Source organism: Prunus persica, chromosome G7, assembly GCF_000346465.2.
Source record: "Prunus persica cultivar Lovell chromosome G7, Prunus_persica_NCBIv2, whole genome shotgun sequence".
NCBI classification, from domain to species: Eukaryota; Viridiplantae; Streptophyta; class Magnoliopsida; order Rosales; family Rosaceae; genus Prunus; species Prunus persica.
In genome coordinates, this window is record NC_034015.1 from 19425756 (window position 1) to 19448420 (window position 22665).

The 22665-nt window shown below is 35.8% G+C and overlaps 3 protein-coding genes across 3 annotated transcripts; all 3 read left to right on the plus strand.

Annotated features, from left to right (window-relative positions):
- Window positions 5759-7338, plus strand: LOC18769044 (1-aminocyclopropane-1-carboxylate synthase 7). Its single transcript, XM_020568792.1, has 3 exons — window positions 5759-5929; window positions 6036-6328; window positions 6443-7338. The coding sequence occupies exons 1-3, from the start codon at window positions 5759-5761 to the stop codon at window positions 7317-7319; spliced, it is 1341 nt and encodes a 446-aa protein (XP_020424381.1). The 3' UTR covers window positions 7320-7338.
- LOC18769397 lies at window positions 10514-12817 on the plus strand. Its single transcript, XM_007202700.2, has 3 exons — window positions 10514-10647; window positions 11150-11348; window positions 12356-12817. Exons 2-3 carry the CDS (start codon window positions 11167-11169, stop codon window positions 12540-12542), a joined length of 369 nt encoding a protein of 122 aa, XP_007202762.1. The 5' UTR covers window positions 10514-10647; window positions 11150-11166; the 3' UTR covers window positions 12543-12817.
- Window positions 13722-15790, plus strand: LOC18769798 (probable phospholipase A2 homolog 1). Its single transcript, XM_007202660.2, has 4 exons — window positions 13722-13918; window positions 14036-14075; window positions 14174-14293; window positions 15319-15790. The coding sequence occupies exons 1-4, from the start codon at window positions 13805-13807 to the stop codon at window positions 15495-15497; spliced, it is 453 nt and encodes a 150-aa protein (XP_007202722.1). The 5' UTR covers window positions 13722-13804; the 3' UTR covers window positions 15498-15790.

Consider the following 22665-nt stretch of genomic DNA (forward strand, 5'->3'; position numbering starts at 1 on the left):
TTAATATTTCCTTGAACTTCCAACTTTTGACAATATGTAAGCTGATTTTGACGTTGCAATGTCATTCTCATATATAACCTGGCATGATTAATTAAGATATGGTTTGCATAATATACAAAGGTTTGCATCAAACGTTAGTCCACCACATGACAGATACCATTTGATACACAGCAGGCCCTGAATATATTAATCAGTAAACACTGATTACATTAATTAATCAAAAAAATAATGTAAACACGCATTCGAGAGAAATATTTAAGATCATATATTTCATGTTGATCTGAGCTCAATGGGGGTATAAAAGAGGGATTCGAATTCTCTGCTTAATATTATATTTAAGTTTAGCATTTAAGAGCGCCATTTGACTTTGAAATTTGAAAAAAAAATTCTTAAAAATCATAATCAGTGTAGGACATATTATAAGTAAACATTCAGTCGCTTTTATATACTGTCGTTGATCTTGAGACATTTGCCAATTGAAACTTTCTTATGATCTGTGGTAAAAGTCATTAACAAAGTCGACTGCAAACTATCATTTAACATATATTTTATTAGTCCAAACCCTCAATTTGTCAGGCCTTCTGCAACTATAGGCTAGCTATAATGAAATTTTAATATATATATATATATATATGCATGGGAACAAAACCATATTATTACTTGGCAGCTTTAGTAAACCAATTCTTTCAAGAGAAAAGGTCTTCAGTTTCAGAGCAATTTCCTCTAACTTCTTGTATTTAGACTTGAATATATGATAGGGTTTTAAAAAAATGTGCAAGCACACATGCGTTTGAATTCAATTTACGAGGCCTTATTATTAGAAATATATATAGCATTTTCATGAGTTCCCATGCATGCAAACTAAGCCATGTATGAGCCTTCGACCAAAAAAAAAAAAAAGCCATGTATGAGCCAGCGTAGTTGCCTGGTTGGCAAGGGAGGTGGAGTAGACAGTTATATACATTGGAAGAGAGAAAGAAAGATCAAGATCAGATATGGAAAGCAAAATTTATACAAGGATTTATAAAAGAGCTAGGTTAGGTGACACCTATATTAAGAATTCAAAACCAGAAACAAACGTGCCTGTTTTGTGTCAATAATGTGTCTTATTACAATAATCTTGATATAATTTTATCACCAAAAGCCTGTGTGCATGGATGTTTCTTGGATCACAATCTGAATATTCACACGTTATTATCGTATGGATGTCATTGTAAACAGGCAAGAAGGCAGAGAGGGATGGTACAAAATACATGGCGTTCTCACGATAATAACGTCCGAATGTCCACATAAGAGAATTTATATATATACAAAAACTCTCACTTTACAATTATTATAGTTATAGTCATCAATAATAATGAAATGTACATACACACAAATACAAGCATTAATTTGGTTGAGAAGAATAAGAAGGCGGCACATGGTTAAGACAAAAAATTATCCACAAAAAGGTCATTCTTGTCACATATATACATCAGAAAAGCTTAATTCGCTTTAATATAATCACAAATGCAAGTGGGTGTTTTAAAAAAACCAGAGCAAATGTAAGGCTGTATATTAATTTGTGTGTACTAAATGTAAGGCTGATCGCGTTTTCTGCAGAGCCATAAGGAAAGTTGTATAATAAAGACAATTAAAACATACGCTTTTCTGCAGACATCAGTAAACAAGGTTTTGGCCAAGTTGGGATTATGTCTCTCAAAGCCTCATATGGGGTTCACAAAACGTGTTGGTACAAAACCACGCAATTTGAAATCCTTAATTATTTTATAAACTAGCTACAACGTACTTAGGCTTGGATTGGATATATATATATATATATATATATAACGAAATTAATTAAAAGTACAAAATCTTATACCAATTCAGCAATTCATCCCCTAATAGAAGATACGGGAGTAGTATTGTTTCGTTATCCCTGATCAATAAGGTCGATAAAAATATGTCACATGAAAAACTTATCAAGCATATTATAGCGTTATGATCAGAGATTGAAATCTGACCTGCCCAATATTCTACACTCCTCTCTCTCCCTCTCTCTCTCTCTCTCTCGTGCATGATCTTAGCTAGCAAGATCAATTATAATAAAGAATTTCCGTGTCCAAGTGGCACACTGTTATTGGTTCTATATCTTCCATGAAGATATTTGGTCTTTGATTGGGTTGCAAACACCAGCTCCATTTTTCCCTTGTACATTTGCAGGAGACCAGCCTCTTCATTTGATCATATATATGTGATTCACATCTTTATTATTTTTTATTATTTTTGAAATCTGAAAGAATCTGAAAGAACCAAATGTGGACCTATTCATACCACATATATTACATAAACAGAAGCATTTTATATAACATAATGAGATTTTTCCACATATGCATATGCTTTTAACTAGTGATGAGATTCGGCGCAATGTTTGTCAATTGAAATAGATTTCCTATATGTATGATCGATCGATCATGTCTAAAATACAAAAATGGTACCTACCCAATCTTGCTGAAGGCCGACCATTTTCAAAATTGAAGCATTTTCCCATCTCTAGGTCATTTTTGGCTAGCTAGCTAGCTACACATTACAACATTTTTATTAAGACAAAAGGCAAATACAATCTGTCATTTGTAGTCCTTCTGAACAGCATAAAGTGACATCAACTTTGGCCCCTTATTCTGAGGATGTTGACACATTAGCTACTAATAGTCGTACTTCCGAGAAAGAATGTAAGTATTTTTCTAATTAGGCAGTGCAATTGACTTGTCCTAATTTCTAGGGTGCTTCCATGGCCATGGCTGCCTCTGAGTTGGACTCCACCTAGGAAATGTGAGTACACTTTCTTGGCAAAGAGCTTGACATATATCATAATATTAATTTCTTAATTATATTAATTTAACTACCTAATTCATTACTATGTAGTTGCTTTAGCAAGCTAGCTAATTAGTTTATGATGGCTGCTAGCAACCCTTAATTACACTCTTTAATAATAAAATAATAAACATATATAGGCGGCAAACAGAAGGTCATCATTTATTTTAAAGGGCAATCTGATTATTTATTTATAAGTTTTATTGATATAAAATTGAAATTCCATATCTTGTGTGGAACTTTTGTTTGATACTTGTCTGTCCATGGCAAGGCTGAAGTCGGCTTTGTAGTCGTCATCTCATCAGTAGCTAGTATTCACGTTCTCTCTATGTTTGATGCAGTAGTAGGAGGGGGGATTCTATCTATTAATTGCAAAATCTCTCATGCTATCTTGCACATGGATCTTCATGACCTCGAGCAACATTTTAAAATTATCTTTTGCTTTTCTTTCTCATATCCACAGCCCAAGTTAGTTGATGAAATCTTACACCAATAACAAATTAGAAACGAGATCTCAACAAATATGTGTGTGTTTATATGCTCATGTCATATAACATTTTGTATATGTATGAGAGCATTATGTATGTATATACGGGTATTGGTTCTTTTGCCAAACAAATACTTGTATTAATTGTATCGACGATTGTGGTACATATTCGTACGGTGACAAGTAAATGGAAAAATGACTCTTTCCGTTATCAAATCATGGGGGCGGATTATATCTTAATGTCTCGTTTCCCATATAAGCAAACCACTAGTTGGTTTGAAACAAACTCTCTATTTGGATAGAGAAAAATAACTCGAGATTTAGCTAAAAGTCAGAAATTGAAGAGGAAAAATCGATATTTCCATTGTTTGGCAACTTAAGCATAGAACTTATTAAATGACACGTGGAAAAAATCGTGGAAATTGGAGATCAAGATTCCCGAGTTTAATTTCTGCCAAAAGAGGCGTTAATTCGCAATTTCTATTGAACATAAATTCGTTTTTCACTGTAATTTATGTCATTTATAAAATTTGACATATAAATTCAAACACTGAAATTATTAATTGCCAGAAAGTTAAAAGATGGAAATCTAAATTCCATCATTTAAGAATTATATGCAAAATTTTAATTCCTTCATCCAATCGGAGAGAAAAAGTTGAATTCTTAAAAAAAAGGCTCGTGTGACATAGACCCGAACATAATATACCTGCTAAATACAACCCATAACAATTATTAAATTTGTAAATAAAAAAAAATATTATTGTTGTTGTTGCTATTTTGGGGTTTGTAGAGAAGTACTAACCTTCGTACCCATGACCCCGGAGTTGTAGTGTTTATGTGGGAGAGTTTGCGTTGTGGTTGTTATATACTTGGCTTTTTCAGACATGTGTTTTTGCCGGATTATTTTTGAGTTTGTAGTATACATTACAAGTTTGATGTTGTCATTAGATTCCTTCATTGCAGGTAGTTGTAGTGAGCCTTGTGGATATTATATTTGTATTGCTCTCGTAGCGTAATTTATGAATGCAATCTCCCTACCGTTTGAAAAAAAACAATCCCATCTATGCAAACTTGGAACACTCTTATGCTATAAGAAACATAATCAAAATGGACAGTGATGGGCTTGAATTGCCAAAAAAAAAAAATGCAGAGACAAAAATACACACAGTAAATTGACACAATCGAAAAGCAGAAAAGCAGGTCAAAATATGTTTTGTTGCTAAGAACAAATGGTGTGGGACCATGAGCAGATCTTCTCGGAGTTTCTGCTTTGTCCTACCTTTGTTAACAATCAGAATCTTAAAATCTCGCATAAATTGTTATCTGTGTCTGGTTAGCAGAACTTAACTACTCTTAGATCTCTTCAAATATTTGGTTTGCAGCATGGAAAGTGTTTAATTAAAAGATTTAATGGGATTTGATCTTTGATTTATGTATTGGTTATTTTTATTCTTATTATATGCAAATACCAAACTTACATATTCCAGTTAAACAATTTATTAACTACAGAATTCCTGGATTTGAAACGGCAATCATTTGTTTGGTTTGAAGTATCAACCAACTACAATTTAGCTGCGTAATAAAGAGTGCTGCTATAAAAAAGAAAAGATAGAGAGGAGGGCAACTGGGAATCTTACAAGAGCAACTCATTTGGTTCAGGTGGCAATTGATGATGTGGGTGGCGGTGAGGTGAGGAGGGGAGGTTGGGTTTGGTTGTCATGAGGTCGGGTGGGTAGTCTGGAGGTTGTTTGCTGGGCTCTTTTATTTTCATGGCTTAACAGTGTTAACTTAGAGTTAAGTTCTTAAAAGTCATTTTACAACGGAGTAAATTTATTTTTTAAAATTTGAAGATAAAGTGAGTGGGAAAATAAGATACAGAGGTGGAAATAGCAACACTCATAATAAATCCCATAATTTTTTTTTTCTAATTAATTAAGGAATAAGACAACTACCCTTTTAGCCACCATATTTGATATGTATAATCTTAGGATGATTATTATTTTAAAAAAAATATAAGTGATATTCTAAATTACAGGAGAGGCCTCGGTATTTCTCACATCAAGACTCTTTTCTATCGGGCTACAGCCGTTCACGATCTTAGGATGATTGAGATAGGGAAAGTTTGCTAATATGACAGAACCAACCAACCATTGTTGCATGAGATTTATATTTTAAAGAAAAAACTATAGAGGCAGAGGCTTGCCTTCCCTATATATAAGAGGCCCGTCCGTTTGAGGTTTCATTCAAACAGTTCTCTCTTCAGCTCTTTTCTCTAATCCCTTAGTCATTGGCCTTTGCCACCAATCGTAGACAAAAAAGGAGAAGCCTGAATATTTTTAGGCATTGCCGTTGCCATCAATCCTAGATAAAAAAAGGAGAAGCGTGAACCTTTTTCGCAACGAATTGAGCTAGCTAGTGATGGCTATAGAGATTGAGCAGCCTTCTGTCGGGCTATCAAAGATAGCTGTTTCTGATACTCATGGAGAAGACTCTCCATACTTTGCAGGCTGGAAAGCATATGATCAAGACCCTTATAATCAATCAACTAACCCTTCTGGTGTCATACAGATGGGGCTGGCAGAGAATCAAGTAAGTAGCATGCTCATGACCAAGACCAAATTGAAACTTTTTAAAAAAAAAATTTTGTGTTGGAATTCTCATCTAATGTTCATTTGTTGTTTTGATTCTTGAACAGGTTTCATTTGATTTGTTGGAAAAGTACTTGGAAGAGCACTCAGAAGCTTCCAAATGGGGATCAAAAGGAGTGCCTTGCTTTAGAGAAAATGCCTTGTTTCAAGATTACCATGGCCTTGTGTCTTTCAGAAAGGCAATGGCAAGTTTCATGGGACAAATCAGAGGAGGAAGAGCCAAATTTGACCCTGATAGAATTGTCCTAACTGCAGGTGCAACTGCAGCCAATGAGCTTTTAACTTTCATTATAGCTGATCCTGGTGATGCTTTGCTTGTGCCAACCCCATACTATCCGGGGTAAGAACTAGTCCCTCCCTCCACAATTCAAACTTACATTTTATGCATATTATTTTTATATAATCCATATATGTATCAAAACTAATTATGTTCTGCGCAAATTCTGTTTTACAGATTTGATAGAGATTTAAGGTGGAGGACTGGTGTGAATATTGTACCAATTCACTGTGACAGCTCAAACAATTTCCAGATAACTCCTCAAGCTTTGGAAGCTGCATACAAAGATGCAGAAGCCAAGAACATGAGACTGAGAGGGGTACTAATCACAAATCCTTCAAACCCTTTAGGTGCAACAATCCAAAGAGTAGTTCTTGAAGAGATTCTTGATTTTGTTACCTCCAAAAACATCCATCTTGTCTCTGATGAAATCTATTCGGGGTCCACCTTCTCATCCTCTGCATTCGTGAGCATTGCAGAGATTCTTGAAGCCAGGCAGTACAAGAATTCAGAAAGAGTTCACATTGTTTATAGCCTTTCCAAAGACCTTGGCCTTCCGGGATTTAGAATTGGCACCGTGTACTCGTACAATGACAAGGTTGTAACAACAGCAAGAAGGATGTCAAGCTTCACCTTAATATCTTCTCAAACACAACATCTCTTGGCTTCCATGTTGTCTGATAAGGAATTCACTGAAAATTACATAAAGACAAACAGAGAGAGACTGAGGAAGAGATATGATATGATCATTGAAGGGTTGAAGAAAGCTGGGATTGAGTGTTTGAAAGGAAATGCTGGGTTGTTTTGCTGGATGAATTTAAGTCCACTCTTAGAGAAACCAACAAGAGGAGGTGAACTGGCTCTTTGGGACTCTATGCTGCATGAAGTGAAGTTAAATATATCTCCAGGCTCTTCTTGCCACTGCTCTGAACCAGGTTGGTTTAGGGTGTGTTTTGCCAACATGAGTGAGCAGACACTTGAAATTGCTCTCAAAAGAATACATAATTTCATGGAACGAAGACAGAGAAGTTGGAATCTATTTTCATCTCTTTGATCCTTTGATCCTTTTTTTCTCTTTTTGAATGGTTCTACCCATTTTGATTCTTGAGAAGACAAAATCTAGCTAGTTCATCAGGAATTGGAGATTTGTCTCATCATATGTACTTTAGATTGGATGAAACAACACCCTTGTTTTCTTGCTTGGAAAAGCAAGTTTCACAGAAATCCAACTTCTATAATCAATTGATAGTAGCATTACTTCTCTCTCTTTTAGTATTTCCTACAAAAGCATCTATCTTTCTCGAATGAGCAAGGAGCATTAATTTAAAGTTTTAATGAAATTTCTGATATGCTTCTAACAAAAATATTGAACAAACGCATTAGCTCTTAAGTGAGCTCAAGTGGTAAGGAAGGAAGTGTGCCTGATATTGGGAGAGAAACATTCCATGGTGAAACATCCTAAATATATCATTTGGCCGACGACTTTTGTGCTTGAATTATAAATACAATCTATCGTCTTTATCTCAAACAAATCTCTTTGCGTTACATTTCATTAGTCATATATTAGTCCATGTCTTGAGCTAATTGTGGTGTCACTTAAATAATGCATGTCGAGTGTTAATATAGAACTCATCAATGGAGTTTGGAAGACTTGACTCTTGATACATGACATTGGGCAATTAATCAAGTTTCGAAGAAAGACCCAAGAAACAACATGTTAATGTGGGGTCGAGAATATTAACACAGAGAGAGAGAGAGAGAGAGAGAGAGAGAGAGAGAGAGAGAGAGAGAGAGAGAGTAGAGACCTAGCCATATGTAAACATCATGGCATATATATTTAGAGATTAGAACATCAAACGTCTACACCCCCTTTGACATTTTAATTAATTAAGCTCTGATTCTGTCACTATCATATCATGCTCATATAACATAAGCCTGATTGATCTAGTAGGTTAATTTTCTCTTGTTTTTATTTTATTTTATTTTTTTTATAATTTTAATATATGAGCATTGCGTGCAATGTGCCATGCTTTACCAAATGTTGGTCCACCACATGCATGCTATATACCATTTGATACAGACTGGCCCAGAATATATCAAATTATAATTAGGCTATATTAATCATCTAATTAACATAAATATCCATTCGAGAGATACGGCGAGTTCGATTATAGCTAACCGAAATTGGTTTAAGCAGAGAGATGAAGAAAGCAGAGAGGGTTTAGATGAGCTCAGGTCAGGAGGCGCATCAGTAGATAGTCTAATCATGTAGAGATAATATGGTTAGTAGGTGTCTATAAGTCAATTCCAAATATCAATTATTTTCTAATATGTCGAAGATTATGATAATGTCATTTCATATATACGAAAACTACGACATTAGACGATATGATCATTGAAAAGTATCTTTAAGCTTTCTCAAACTATAAACAACCCATTTTTATGTGAAATTCAATGCCAACTTAATCTTTGGTATTGCCGTCACACACAAAAATTTATCTCTCGAGTTTCTTTTACAACCCATTCTTTTTTAATAGGGTTTAGTGTGAATATATTTATAGTTGTTGCCATATATTCTTCTGCGTAGCAGAGTTTCCTGTTGACAATTTCTTGACACATAACACCAAACCCCATTGATCATTTTCCAAGCCAAATGTCAACTATTATATATCGCATATATCATTAAAATGTGTGATCGCTTCCCATGACAAATCACACGGAAACAACAAACCCACCAATCACAGTCCTCCAGATCACCACCATGTGGCTCACGAGGGCAATCATCAGCTGCCAAGTAAGCATGTAGAGATGCATAAAATAACAAATTTGGCCAACTACTCCATTTGATTTTTGGCCTTGGCATGAAGTTTGAACAGGCTCCATGAAGTCTCAGTGATATGCTGGAAAGTGCAAAGCTTTCAGTGGCGTGATGGTCGCTGCCAATTTCTATATGGAGCAAGGGTCCACTATGATCCCAATCAAATGATTCAAATCGCAATAATATAAAAATTATCGATACTGGAATTTTTTATTTTTAGACCTATACGAGTGTAGAAGGTTGGCATATAATTTTGTTTTTTCAACTAACACGACTTTAATTAGGATATTGTGTGCTGATACGATGTATAATTACAAGCATTAGCAAAATGTTGACCGTAAAATCTTTTCAGCCTAACACGTGAATTATTTAGGATAAAATTATCAAGGACGCTTTTTCATGTTTTTTGGTTTTATGTGGGTCGTAATGAGAAAAAAAAAATCCAGGTATAAACACAAATAACTCTGACTTTGAATATGAGATTCATATATATGTCAGATAGGAGCATTGGGCCATTAGGGTTTAGCCGGCCATGCTTAAGTCATTTAGCATGCAATATAATATGATTATTAAGGTTCATTATCTATATATATATATACTAGAAAATGGTTAAACATTCAAAATACCAAAAAATGCTCTTTGTTAATACAAATATTAAGAATTGAAATTATTAATTAAATGAGGATAATATGGTAAATTCACACTTTTCATATTTAAAAAAATTAAAATTAAGAGAAAAATTAGATAATGGATCATATTTTTATGGGACACAACTACCCATTTATCTTTTTAATTAAAAAAAAGTCTCTCACAGGTGCGAAAAAGCTAGTATTTTGTTAATTAACATATTAGAAATTCCAACTATGTTAATTTCTTTTATGAATATTGTGTTCTTCTACGAATACGATCCATTGGTTGAGAGTAGACGGATGTCATCAAATCACTCTCATGTGATGCTAAAATTAAAAAAAAATCCTTTCACTCTATTGATGGAAGGTTCATTTTCATTGGGCAAGTAGAGGAACAAGTTGTCGGGAGAGTTAGTTTGACCATGGTGGAAAGTCTTTCTTCAATTCTCATTCCAAGAACACGAAATGGTATTATACCCTTAAAAAAACAGGGGGCATTCCATGTTAAAATAAATAAAATATTTCATGCCCGAATTTCCCAAAAAAAAGCGAGCTACGTCTGAGTTAAACTTGGAGATGGAAGTCTCTTTCGTTTCTCGACGGTTTTTTTTGAGTGGGCCTACAGAATTTATTCGATCTCATGCAGGCTGATAATAATAGTGGGCCGACGAAAATTAATTGATTTTCTTTTGGGCCAGCTTGAGATAGCAAAAATGAAAGCCCACAATTCATACTGAAATTCCGAAACTACCCCCGATTGAAATTGAGTGGAAAGCCCAACAGGTAAAACCTCTCTGATCCCAAAACGCGAGAGCTCCCTCTATACACCATAGCACGCAGGCCGCGAAGCGCAGCACAAGAGAAGCAAGGGGTCTGACAGTCTGAGACTCTCTCTCTTCGGCTTTGCATTCGAATCGAACACTACGAAGACGAAGGTAAAATGTCATTCAGATTTTGCTTTCTCTGCTTCCAGTTGCAACTTGTTGATTTATCTCAAGGCTTCCGCTTTTGATTGTTTAGATCTTGCGATTTTGGACTGACCCCTTTGGGTGATGCTTTGATTTGGAAATCGGAGCATGCGAATCTATGGGTTTTAGACCAAGAAGCAAATTTTTGAATTTTTTTTTTAGCATATGAAGTTTACGGCTGATTTAATTATGTGAGAATCTCGATGGTTAGGGTTTTAGCTTGATACCCATAAGCAATTTTAATTTTTGAGGCAAATGAAACTTAGGGTTCAGAAATTTGGGGAAAAAAAATTGGGCAAGAGATTGCGGTGCCCGTATAGAGAATGGTCTTGTGTTTTTTGGCACATTGTTGTGCATGGTGCAAATTGATGAATTTTTCTTTTTAATTGTGCCTAGATTACCTGTTCTTGTTGAATTATAGCTCTTTCACTTGTTTTAAGGTAATTAACTGATTATATTCTGAACTTAGGATTGATTTGGGCATTGATGGCATCGAAGTTGCGCCAGTTGCAATCTAAGGCTTGTCAAGCAACACAGTTTGTGTCCAAGCATGGAAGTACCTACTACAAGAATTTGTTAGAGCAGAACAAGCAATACATTCAGCATCCACCAACAGTTGAGAAGTGCAATGAGCTGTCAAAGCAATTGTTTTATACTCGACTTGCTAGGTTATATTTCTTAACCTTCTTTGCCTAAGGACTGAATTGAGTTATAACTTGGGCTTCTCTGGTAGGAGTGCCAGAGTGAATGAAAGTTTCATATATGTTGATTACATGCTCTTCAAGATTTATGTGAGTTGAATCACCTTCCTACCACGGCGAGAGCCTGAATGAATTAATGCATAGTAAGTAACTAAACAATGTAACCCAAGATAAGTGAGTTGAGTAACAAATCTTAGCAGGCATTATCATTACACACAACAATGGCATAAGATTATTTCAGACCCACTCTGCCCATCGTCAGGATTGAAACCATGAAAATTCTCCAAATGAACTATCTCTTCAACTTGTGATTACAATATTTTTTTGGTATTAGTTTCCTTTAATTTCTATCATGTAATTTATCTGCTTTAAATAAGCAACATTCTCTAGCTCTGAAGCCTGAATTGATGTTGATACAGTTGTTGTAATTGAAGGAGAAGAATGTAGATTGCCTTGCATGTTCTTGTTGCCTCCATTTAATTTCTCTGCTTTGTAAACAAATGAGTGCTCTTTCGAAAAGCTAATTAAAGTTTCTTTTCTTTTCGCCCTTTTCTTTATGTTCATAAGTGCTCTAGTTTAGTACTGGGCATCCAAGTGTCAATTTTCTTTGTACATCCTGGATGTGGCAATATGTTTTTATAGCAGACTATTTTGATACGTGCTTGAATTGCAATTTGTTCATGGGCATCCAATGGTTTGGTTGTGTGTATCATCAAGTCTCGGATTTATTTTGGGACCTGAGAACCCATCACTAAGAATGCTTTTGATACAATTTTTCTCTCTTTTTCATACATTTATTTTTATGAAGTCTTTCATATACCCAACGAACTCATTCAAGCTTAGAACTTTCATTGGAAGTGCATTTTAATTGCAGTAGTCATTGTGTAATAACCCAATATGTCTTTCTCTAATGATTTGTATGCACATTTATATATATATATGTTACTTCATCTGACTTAGTTTTTACTCTACAGTATTCCTGGCCGTACCGAATCATTCTGGAAGGAAGTTGATTACATCAAGCATTTGTGGAAGAACAGGCAGGACCTGAAGGTTGAAGATGCTGGCATTGCTGCTTTGTTTGGGCTGGAGTGCTTTGCATGGTTTTGTGCTGGTGAGATTGTGGGAAGGGGATTTACCTTCACTGGTTACTATCCTTGAGAGCAACCATTTGATAAAATGTTTCTAGGGATTGCACGTGTAAGCCTCTCATGTCATTTGCTGGATCTGAACTGCGGGTACTGTACTTGCAATTTTTTTGTTTTCCTTGACAAATTTTTGAAGCTGAGAAATCGGTGGGCAAGTTTGACAGCCTTAATAATCAAATGTATTTGAAAGTAACTTGAATGGGATGTTGTTTAGTTTTCTCTTTTGGAATCATGAATATGATGATAATACGTCACAAATTTTATTAGATTCACTCTCTTTGAAATCAATTGCTTTTACTTGTGCTTTGATCAATCCCTTGAATCCAAATGTGTAGTGCGACCGTATAATATTGGTATTGCCATCCGATTATGCCAAGGTGAGCATGTCAGAATCTAAAAGGGATTCTTGTATCTGGTAGAATCTGTTTCTGATGAAATCTCAACTGTTATATCTGATGATTTTGTTGTTATGGTCCATATTGATAGAGCATCTCGAACAAAATTACTTGGTTGGCCAAATTTCCATGGAGAAAGGAACAATTGCCTTTTTTTTTCTTTGCTCGGCCATCGAACAGACGTGAAATCACATTGCAATTGTACCCACTGCCATTGCATGTCTCTAGTTTCAGACTAACATTTACGCCAGTTTTCTTCATCTTTTGAACTTTTTTTCTCAAGAATTATGCAGACAATGTTGATCCTTTACACATCAACAAATTTTGCTACATCAAATTATTGCACCTTTTGTTCGATGCGCTTGGTCCGCCTGTGTATAAAAGTTATTTTACAAAGTTATTATTCACACTTCAAAATAGTCATTATGTAAAATTTTAAATGTAATTTTTGTTCTTTATGATATGTTTTTATAAGAAAAATGTGTGCATATGGATTTTTTGGGAGTAGGAATAGCAAATTCTAAAATTAATCGTAGTTTTTGAAAATTATTTTTACTTTAAAATAGACTTTTAAAAGCTGCCTATGCAAATAACAAAAAAAAAAAATATATATATATATATATATATTAATTAAGTTGCACCAAAAAATAAAATTTGATTTATGTATTATTGTTGACTACGCCATTGGCAATTTGTCAGCGACCAGGAAAGGGCACTTTAGTAAAATCAAATAACGTCATTCGGGCGAATGAGGAACCGACAGACAGACACGCAGAGAAACGACAAATATTAATACACGGAACGCTTCGAGGAAGAAGGCGCCGAAGACTTCAGTTTCTGTTAATCCCGTTGAGCCCAAAAACTGAAACAGCGAGCGACAATGTCAATGTCGCGAGACGCCGGCCTCCGTCGTACGACAAGTTTTGCCGCCGCATTCGCCGTCGTTATCTTCTCCCTCATCGCCGTCGCCCGCTGCTCCAACAATGACTCCGAGGTAAATATCTCTTCCCACAAAATTGGACAAAAAAATTGAGCCCATATTATTTGGAGCTTCGAATTTGTTCTTTTTCACTTTGTTTTTAAAATAAAACTGGGATTTTGGAATGTGCAGGTGACCTGCAGCCGAATCTGCGTAGCAGAGAACTGTAATTGTAAGCTCCAGATCCTTTAATTGCTAAAACTTTCTCAAATCCAACTCTTTTTTCTGTATTTTATTCTTAAATTGATATTATTGTTTGTGAACTTTTAGCTGTTGGGATTCGGTACGGAAAGTACTGCGGAGTAGGGTGGACCGGCTGCCCAGGGGAGAAGCCCTGCGATGATCTTGATGCTTGCTGCAAGATTCATGATGATTGTGTTGGCAAAAAAGGTATCTTCTTTTTTAATTTTGGTGGAACTTGAAGTATAAAGTAACATGTTTTTGGCTTTTGCTTTGCTGCAATTTATGTGGTTGTTTCAGTTACTTCACTGATTAAATAAGCTTTAGACACTTGGGTTTTGGATGATTAGATGAATTAGATGAATAGGAAACAAAATGTCATATCATATCTGTTTGGCATTTTGATTGACAAGTAGCATTCTTTGGTGGGAAAAAGAATCAAACTTTTGATTATTAGAAAGTAGTAGTGAATTGGGTTACAAACCATCAATAGTCTATTTCTTATGTGCCATCAGCCCTGGTAAAAATATGGTTGATAACTTTTTATTTCACTCACTCGAAAAAATCGCAGCCACATTTTCATTTGCTTTGGATCCTTGTTATGATTTCTCAGAAACTTGTGTCCTTGTTGTGTCAAAAGCGTTCTAGTTTCATTTTGCCAATCAATAGAAAAAGTACGTAATGGAAACTAACATGTAATTGGTTGAATTCTAGGCCTGCTCCTCTATAAGATAACTCATATACAGAGCAAGTTGGTTTCTAGTTAAGAATTCATTCATTTAACAACTATAACAGCATCATCTCCTCTCTCTAGGGCAGGGTAAAGAAAAAGTTTAAACTTGAGAACTCAACACGTTGATATATTGGTTGTCTGGTCTTGGTGCATCGTGACAGTCAGATATAAACATTTTTTTCTTGGAGTTTTGATTAACTACCGAACCCATAAATTAACAAAGGGCAGACAACTTGGGCAACATGAATTGAATATATTACCGAATTTAGATGATACAAGGATTGGGCAGTTCATCATGAATCATGCCAATACAGTTGTCCTTCCTGTTTTGTTTGCAGTTCGTCATGAACCGTGCACATACAGTTGTCTGTCCTTCCCCCTTTTGTAGCTGGTTGTTGAATATTTTTTTTAATTCTAGTAATTTACTGTTTTCTTTTTTATTGGCATGGTATTAGCTTGCTTGTTTTACAACATCCTTTGCTATAATATATTGATTTTATAGGTATGACCGATATAAAATGCCATGAGAAGTTCAAGACCTGCATAAAGAAAGTACAAAAATCTGGGAAGGTTGGATTTTCTCAGCAGTGTCCTTATGAGACAGCTGTGCCTACAATGGTACAAGGTATGGATTTGGCTATCATGCTGAGCCAGTTTAGTAACTCGAAGCTCGAACTATGATTTGCCAAAGAGAAATCTTGTTCAAGAGGACCCCTACCTTCAAACAATTTTTCTCCAAGACCCAAAAACTTGGTATTGGAACTCATTTGACAGAAATGAACTAACTACGATTAAGTGAATGGATCCTCAGTCCTACCTGATTTTGTATTGTATTGCTGACTCTGATATGTACATTTTTACAATTGGTTCTTATTCTAGAGCCGTCTGGTTATTGAGATACATTCAACAACTGGCCAACCCAAGAAGGAGACTTATTTTCTGCACATGAGAAATCCTATTTTTGTTTTTGTTTTGTTTTGTTCTAATTGGTAATCTGCATCCAAAATCATAATTCCTGCTGCTTCAAAAGTAGGGTTTATTTTTTCGACCCGGTAAAAGCTCTAAATCAATGTATCTTGGATGGATGGGATGGGCGATCAGATTGTCTGCTCTTAGTGCAAAGCATGGCAACCTCAAGTACCAGCTTCATCTCTTCTTCAACTGCAATGGTGGAAACAACTTCTCTATCATTGTAGATTAGATTTCTCTATGAATAACTTTGCTTCACTTGCTCTGCAAGGTTGCTCCCGTATTCGTCAACCTTCCATTACTTCCAATTTCCAGCATCATCTCCCCAAAACTGAAGAAAAAGAAGAAGATCAACTATATTATCACAACAAAATTTACTCACAAGTAGTTTAATTGATCAACTTCAACTATATTATATATTACATGCCAACAACAAATAATCACAAAGTTACGTAATTGGACATTTGCATATAGGAAATGAAACTGATGGGATGGAAGATAGGCATTTATTTCCTGGGGATGGAAATGATTTTTCTTCCTGTAGGAAGAATTGGAACGGGCAATTTGAGGATCCTACCACTGCAGCACAGGCAGCTGCTGAATCAGCAGAAAATGGCAAGCATAGCTGCCAGAGCAACTGCAGAACTTTCGCGGCAATATGCTCATCAAAATCACACGACAAAATTTGCCTGTCAGCCTCCTCGAGAACCAGTAGAACTTCCATTTCGGCGAATAGTTTCCAAATGGCAGATTGATATCCTCAAAAGAAGTCATCTGAACCTGGGAAGCTTGACTTTCTAGGTGACGTGAGTATGAAGAAACAGTGCAGTAAATCTGAGGTGCTGTATAAGAGTGACTTGCAAGCTGGTTTCGGAGAAATAAGATATCTGAAAATAAATCTTGCATGTCTTCTTTTCGATCTGAGTCAACCTTTTGTAGTGATGATTTGGAAGGTAATTCGAGATGGAAAGAGCATATTACTTATACTCCCCAAATGGCAGATCATTATCCTCAAAAGAAGTCATCTGAACCTGAAAAGATTGACTGATTAGGTGAACTGAGCATGAAGAGACAGTCCAGTAAACCGGAGGTGGTATATGCAACAGGCAATAACTCAGAGCACAGTTTCAAAGCTTTCTCCGATTTTTCCCATTTTTTTTATAAAACAAATGGTTATAATCGGTTTTCAGAAAATTTTTTTATTAAAAAAATAGTATAGCCGGGCGGCTATAATCGATTTTTTAAATTTATTTAAAAGAACTAGTATAGCCGACCGGCGATACTCGATTTTTTCAACTTAAAAAAAAATAGTATCGCCGCGCGGCTATACTAGGTTTTTAGAATCTTTTTAACCCAAAAATAGTACAGCCGCCTGGCTATACTCGGTTTTTAATTTTTTAAAAAAGAAATAGTATACCGCTCGGCTGTACTCGGTTTTTAAATTTTTTAAAAGAAATAGTATAGCCGCGCGGCTATACTTCATTTTTAAATTCTTAAAACGGCTATACTCAGTTTTTTTCATTTCGTTTTAAAACGAAATAGTATCGCCGCTCGGCTATACTCCGTTGTTTCTTTTTTTTTTTTTTAAAAAGCTTGCATCGCGTTGACCTATTTAATATTTCCACAGAGATTGCCCAGTTGGCTTGAAGGGAGCAATTTCAAGTGTAATATTTGCATCTCGAAGATGCGCAGCAGAATTGGGCAAATTGGAGATGGTAAAAATATTGTCAGCAATTGCAGATGAACATAACATCAAGTGGGATCCTGATTCATATGGAGAGAATGAGTCGAAGTCTCTTGAGGCCTTGCTGGTAAGATTGGCTCAGCTCTAGGCACCATTAAGTCCATTTCCCAATTAAGCTCTTCATTTGCGCAGCTCTCCCATCCTGTTTTTTTCTGAAAGTTTGACAGGTTCTATGGCCACTTCACAACCTATTGACTTATTGCCTGTTGCTTTTGATGCTTCAGATGGACAGTGAAGGGGAGGTAGAGAAGTCTATGCTTACTCAGAGCAAAGTTTCAAAGCTTTCTCGGATTTTTCCCATTTTTGGTAAAAGAAATAGTTATAATCGGTTTTTAGAATTTTTTTTATAAAAGAAATATAAATAGTATATCCGATCGGCTATACCCGATTTTAATATTTTTTAAAGAAATAGTATAGCCGCGCGGCGATACCCGATTTTTCTAATTTTTTTTAAAAAAGAAATAGTATAGCCCATCGGCTATACAAGGTTTCATCATTTTTTAAAAAGTAACGTATAGCCGGGCGGCTATACTCGATTTTTTTAAATAAAAATAGTATGGCCGCTCGGCTATACTGGTTTTTCTATGTTTTTTGGACAAAGGAATGAAAGGATCCGTTTTGGCGTTCATATGGCAGTTGGTCCGGCATAAACCGTATATCTCAGTATTTGTAGCTCCTCTCGCCTTTCTAGCCTGCCTTGTGTTGCTAGGAAATGGCTCTAAGCCTTTTTCGAGGCTTTCATTTTTTATTTTTTATTTTTTTTAAAAATAGTATAGCCGCGCGGCTATACTAATTCAGTGTTGTGCTCTTCTGTGTTGACACTTCCACTGTGATAACATATACTTTTTGTTTTGTTTTGTTTGGGGAATGATATCGTGAATCTCCGGTCGAACATCTGCTCAGGGAAGAGAAGACGAGGGATGCATATGATCTTAATTTTGGAATGCCAATATGACAATGCTTTGTAAAGTTTGAGAACTGATAGAGGAATATAGGACTTTAATTTTGGAGCTATGTGGCCCTACAGTACAGGTTTGATGCAACACCAACAAAAAGTCTTGCATGCTTTTGTGGGTTCAAGGGCACCAATTCCATGTAGCTTAAGTTTTTATGTGTGATTTATGTCCTAGTTAATTGTCTATGTTCTTTATACAATCGTGCAACAAGTGATCTTGTTTTACTTTTTCACTTTTTCAGTTTCTTCTTTAAAAGATCTTGTATCGTGTTGACCTATTTAACGTTTCCACAGAGATTGCCCAGTTGACTTGAAGGGAGCAATTTCAAGTGTAATATTTGCATCTTGAAGATGTGCAGCAGAAATACCAGAACTCATTTGCGTTCGCAAGCATTTTACAGCTAAATACGGAAAGGAGTTTGTCTCTGCAGCTGTTGAACTGCGCCCAGATTGTGGTGTACATCCTATGGTATGCTTATATACCTCGTGTTATTTCTTTGGTTATGGCAGGATGTACTAAGATATTAATAAATTCTGTTTCCAAAAAGGAAAAAGAAAAGATTGGTTCAGCTGTAGGTGGTTTGATTTATTGCTTGCTTGTAATTGCATAAATAACATAAAACTTCAACTTCATCTTGGTTATACTTTACATTGCATTGTTCAAGACATGTCTGTTGATTAATTTTAAACATTTGAGCAGAATGGGCCAAATACCTTTGGCATTGCTAGTACAATTCAAGTGGAAGCTCCTCATAGCTCAGCTCCGCCTAATTATGATGACAGTCCACCCACACATTATGAGAATCATGAGGTATCCGTGAACTATAATAAGCAGCATGCACGATCGTTACCTTGCTTCCAACATTCTGCTTCTATAAATGTTTCTGGCAACAGAGAAACCAGATCTTGCAGATTTTATCCAGAAGTGGGGTCTTCAGGTACATCAATAGTCAGTGCAATGGTGATTTATTGAGTTTCAGTATGTAGTGGTGGTGTTTTGAATTTATCACTTGTTTGATACTTAATTGGACATTTGCATACAGGAAATGAAACTGACGGGATGGAAGATAGGCATTTATTTCTGGGGTTGGAAATGATTTTTCTTTCTGTAGGAAGAATTGGAACGGGCAATTTGAGGATGCTACCACTGCAGCACAGGCAGCTGCTGAATCAGCAGAAATGGCATAGCTGCCAGAGCAACCGCAGAACTTCGCGGCAATGCTCATCAAAATCACATGACAAAATTTGCCTGTCAGCCTCCTCGAGAACCAGTAGAACTTCCATTTCGGCAAATAGTTTCCGAATGGCAGATTGATATCCTCAAAAGAAGTCATCTGAACCTGTGAAGTTTGACTTTTTAGGTGACGTGAGTATGAAGAAACAGTCCAGTAAATCTGAGGTGATGTATAAGAGTGACTTGCAAACTGGTTTTGGAGATATAAGATCTGAAAATAAATCTTCCATGTCTTCTTTTCGATCTGAGTCAACCTTTTGAAGTGATGATTGGGAAGGTAATTCGAGATGGAATGAGCATATTGCTTATACTCCCCAAATAGCAGATCATTATTCTCAAAAGAAGTCATCTGAACCTGAAAAGATTGACTTATTAGGTGAACTGAGTATGAAGAGACAGTCCTGTAAACCGGAGGTGATATATGCAAGTTATGATCATACAGATGTTTTGAGAGGGAATGATATTATTTCTTATTTCGGACTTGGTGATGGTAAGATCCATCAAAGCACAGAAGGAATGAATTCTTATGGAAATGCAGCTGTGATTTTTGACGACTCTGGTTCAGTTCAGATGACCATAACTGTGAATTTGATGTGTTGGAGGACTACAAGGGACAATAATTTAGTTTAAAATTTTCTTCTCCCGGTGGAAATTCATCCTCAATTCCTTCGGATAATTTAAATGCTTGGAGCTCTGAACAAAGGAGTGACGAAGTACAATTTAAGTAAATACGAGTATAGCCGGGCGGCTATACTATTTATAAAACCCAAAAAAAAAGAGTCGGCCCACCTGGCGATTAGGAGCCCGCGTGTGGCTATACTGTTTTTGGAACAGTATTTTTGAAAACAAAGTAGCGCCGGACGGCTATACTATTTCTTGGAAAACTTTTGAAAAGCGAGTATAGCCGAGCGGCTATACTATTTTGTAAAAAAAAAAGGGTCAGCCTGTGATAAGGAGACCGCGTGTCAACAAGAATATTATGCCGCGCGGCGATACTACTTTTGGAAAATAAATTTTAAAATCAGAGTATAGCCGGACGGCTATACTATTTTTGGAAAACAATTAAAAACTTATTATAGCCGTGCGGCTATACTATTTATAAAACCCAAAAAAAAAAAAAAGAGTCGCCCACCTGGCGATTAGGAGTCCGCGTGTCAAAAATAGTATACCCCATGGCTATACTATTTTTGGAATTTTTTTTTAAAACAGAGTATAGCCGGACGGCTATACGATTTGTGGGAAAAAAATGCAAAAAACCGGGTATAGCCGTTCGGCTATACTATTTACAGCGAGTATAAAAAACAGTCGCCGCGGCTATACTATTTATTTGGAAAAGGTTTAAAACCCGAGTATAGCCGCCCGGCGATACTAATTGTTTTCAAAGAAACCTTTGTATAGCGGCGCGGCTATACGAAGTTCAAGCAATCTCCATGATCTTCAGCAGACATAACTTGTTTCGTTTCTAGTACTCTTGTTGATGATTCTTCAGTAAACTAAACAAGGAGCGGTCCACCAGAACCTCAGTCATATATATAACTTCTGATGATGATTCTTCAGTAAATGAACTCTCACCTGCAAATGGTAGCTGCCGGAAAAAAGAACCATGCAGCCAGAAATGGAGCTGCGAAATAAAGGTGAGCACAAGTTCCTCTTTTCATTACTTTGATTCAGATGATAGTGAGGCTGAGGAAGATGTTCCCAGACAGATTTGCCCCAGCATTGCTCATCTGATCACTAAATTTTCTAGGAGAGCCAAATCGGTTTCTTCAAATCCTGTTAGAAGTTGAAGCTCAGAAACAATAACTTTTCCAGAAACATCATGGACTTGAGATTATGACCAATGTCAAATTCCATGAGAAGTTTAACAGCTGCATAAAGAGAGAAGAAAATAAAGGTGGGGATGTTGGATTTGAAGGTTGAACTATATATTGCTGCACATGTGAACACCTTTTCCTTAGGATTTGTGTATTTGGAAAATCCTAAGGAAAAGGTTTTCATATGTATGCAGAGTCCTGAAAACTATGTTTTCAAAGTGGTCCTTGTCACCATGTGCCTCTAAGATAGCATATTCCTTTTCAACTTTTTTCTTTTCATCAGTTGCATGACATTAACAAAAGAACAAGACAACTGCTCATTAAATTCACAATTTGTTAGTTTCACGTTGGAAGTTAGGCAATTTATGTTGGTGGTGGGTCAACTACCCTTTAAGATGTTGAGATATATTTTATGTTGACGATGTCAAAATTATCCGGATAATCAAATGGCTAAACAATTTTCGATTTAACTAATTTTTCGCATGAATAATAATTAAAAATAACCTAAAAAACCGGAAAATTCCGATCATTACAACCTCTCCATACATGAAAAAAAAAAAATTTAAAAATTATGTTATTTTATGTTCTAGCTCTTTGTTTTCTGCACATCAAATGATTGATGTTTTTGGCATCTTTAACTATATTTTACAACCATTTGGATTAAGATTCTGCAACCTTTGTGAGTATTTGAGGACAAATTCAAGACGTGAGCAGCAGTAACTGGATTTATAATATTTGGGGATGATCTGTCGGTGCACATGAATGAATACTCATTTTTAGCGTGGGCTGCACATGCACCTCCTTTTCAACTTTTGTGCGCCTCAAATCAAAACTTTATGGTTTGTAATACTTGTCTTACACCGGTGTCTACATCATATGTACTTTTTTAAAAGAAAAATTTCTTCTAAGATATCATTAAACTCAGGGATTTTCAATTAATATATCTAAAGACTAAAATGACCGGCTTAAAATAAAACAATAAGATATCAACTCCATCTATTATGATTTTGTCTTCCAAAACTAAGGGGTGTTAATAATCCAAATTCAATTGGCTTAAACCGATCTAATTCAATTTTGATTCGATTCGGTGAATTGAATTGAATCTTAAAATCTCGAAAATCCAATCCAATCTA

Bases quoted from the DNA above. Each gene is read 5' to 3' on its own strand.
- LOC18769798 (XM_007202660.2), top strand. From the start codon at position 13,805: ATGTCAATGTCGCGAGACGCCGGCCTCCGTCGTACGACAAGTTTTGCC. The intron at 14,076-14,173 runs GTAAGCTCCAGA...GTGAACTTTTAG, and splicing joins CGTAGCAGAGAACTGTAATT to CTGTTGGGATTCGGTACGGA. The intron at 14,294-15,318 runs GTATCTTCTTTT...TTGATTTTATAG, and splicing joins TGATTGTGTTGGCAAAAAAG to GTATGACCGATATAAAATGC.
- LOC18769044 (XM_020568792.1), top strand. From the start codon at position 5,759: ATGGCTATAGAGATTGAGCAGCCTTCTGTCGGGCTATCAAAGATAGCT. The intron at 5,930-6,035 runs GTAAGTAGCATG...ATTCTTGAACAG, and splicing joins TGGGGCTGGCAGAGAATCAA to GTTTCATTTGATTTGTTGGA. The intron at 6,329-6,442 runs GTAAGAACTAGT...TCTGTTTTACAG, and splicing joins CCAACCCCATACTATCCGGG to ATTTGATAGAGATTTAAGGT.
- LOC18769397 (XM_007202700.2), top strand. From the start codon at position 11,167: ATGGCATCGAAGTTGCGCCAGTTGCAATCTAAGGCTTGTCAAGCAACA. The intron at 11,349-12,355 runs GTTATATTTCTT...TTTACTCTACAG, and splicing joins TTTTATACTCGACTTGCTAG to TATTCCTGGCCGTACCGAAT.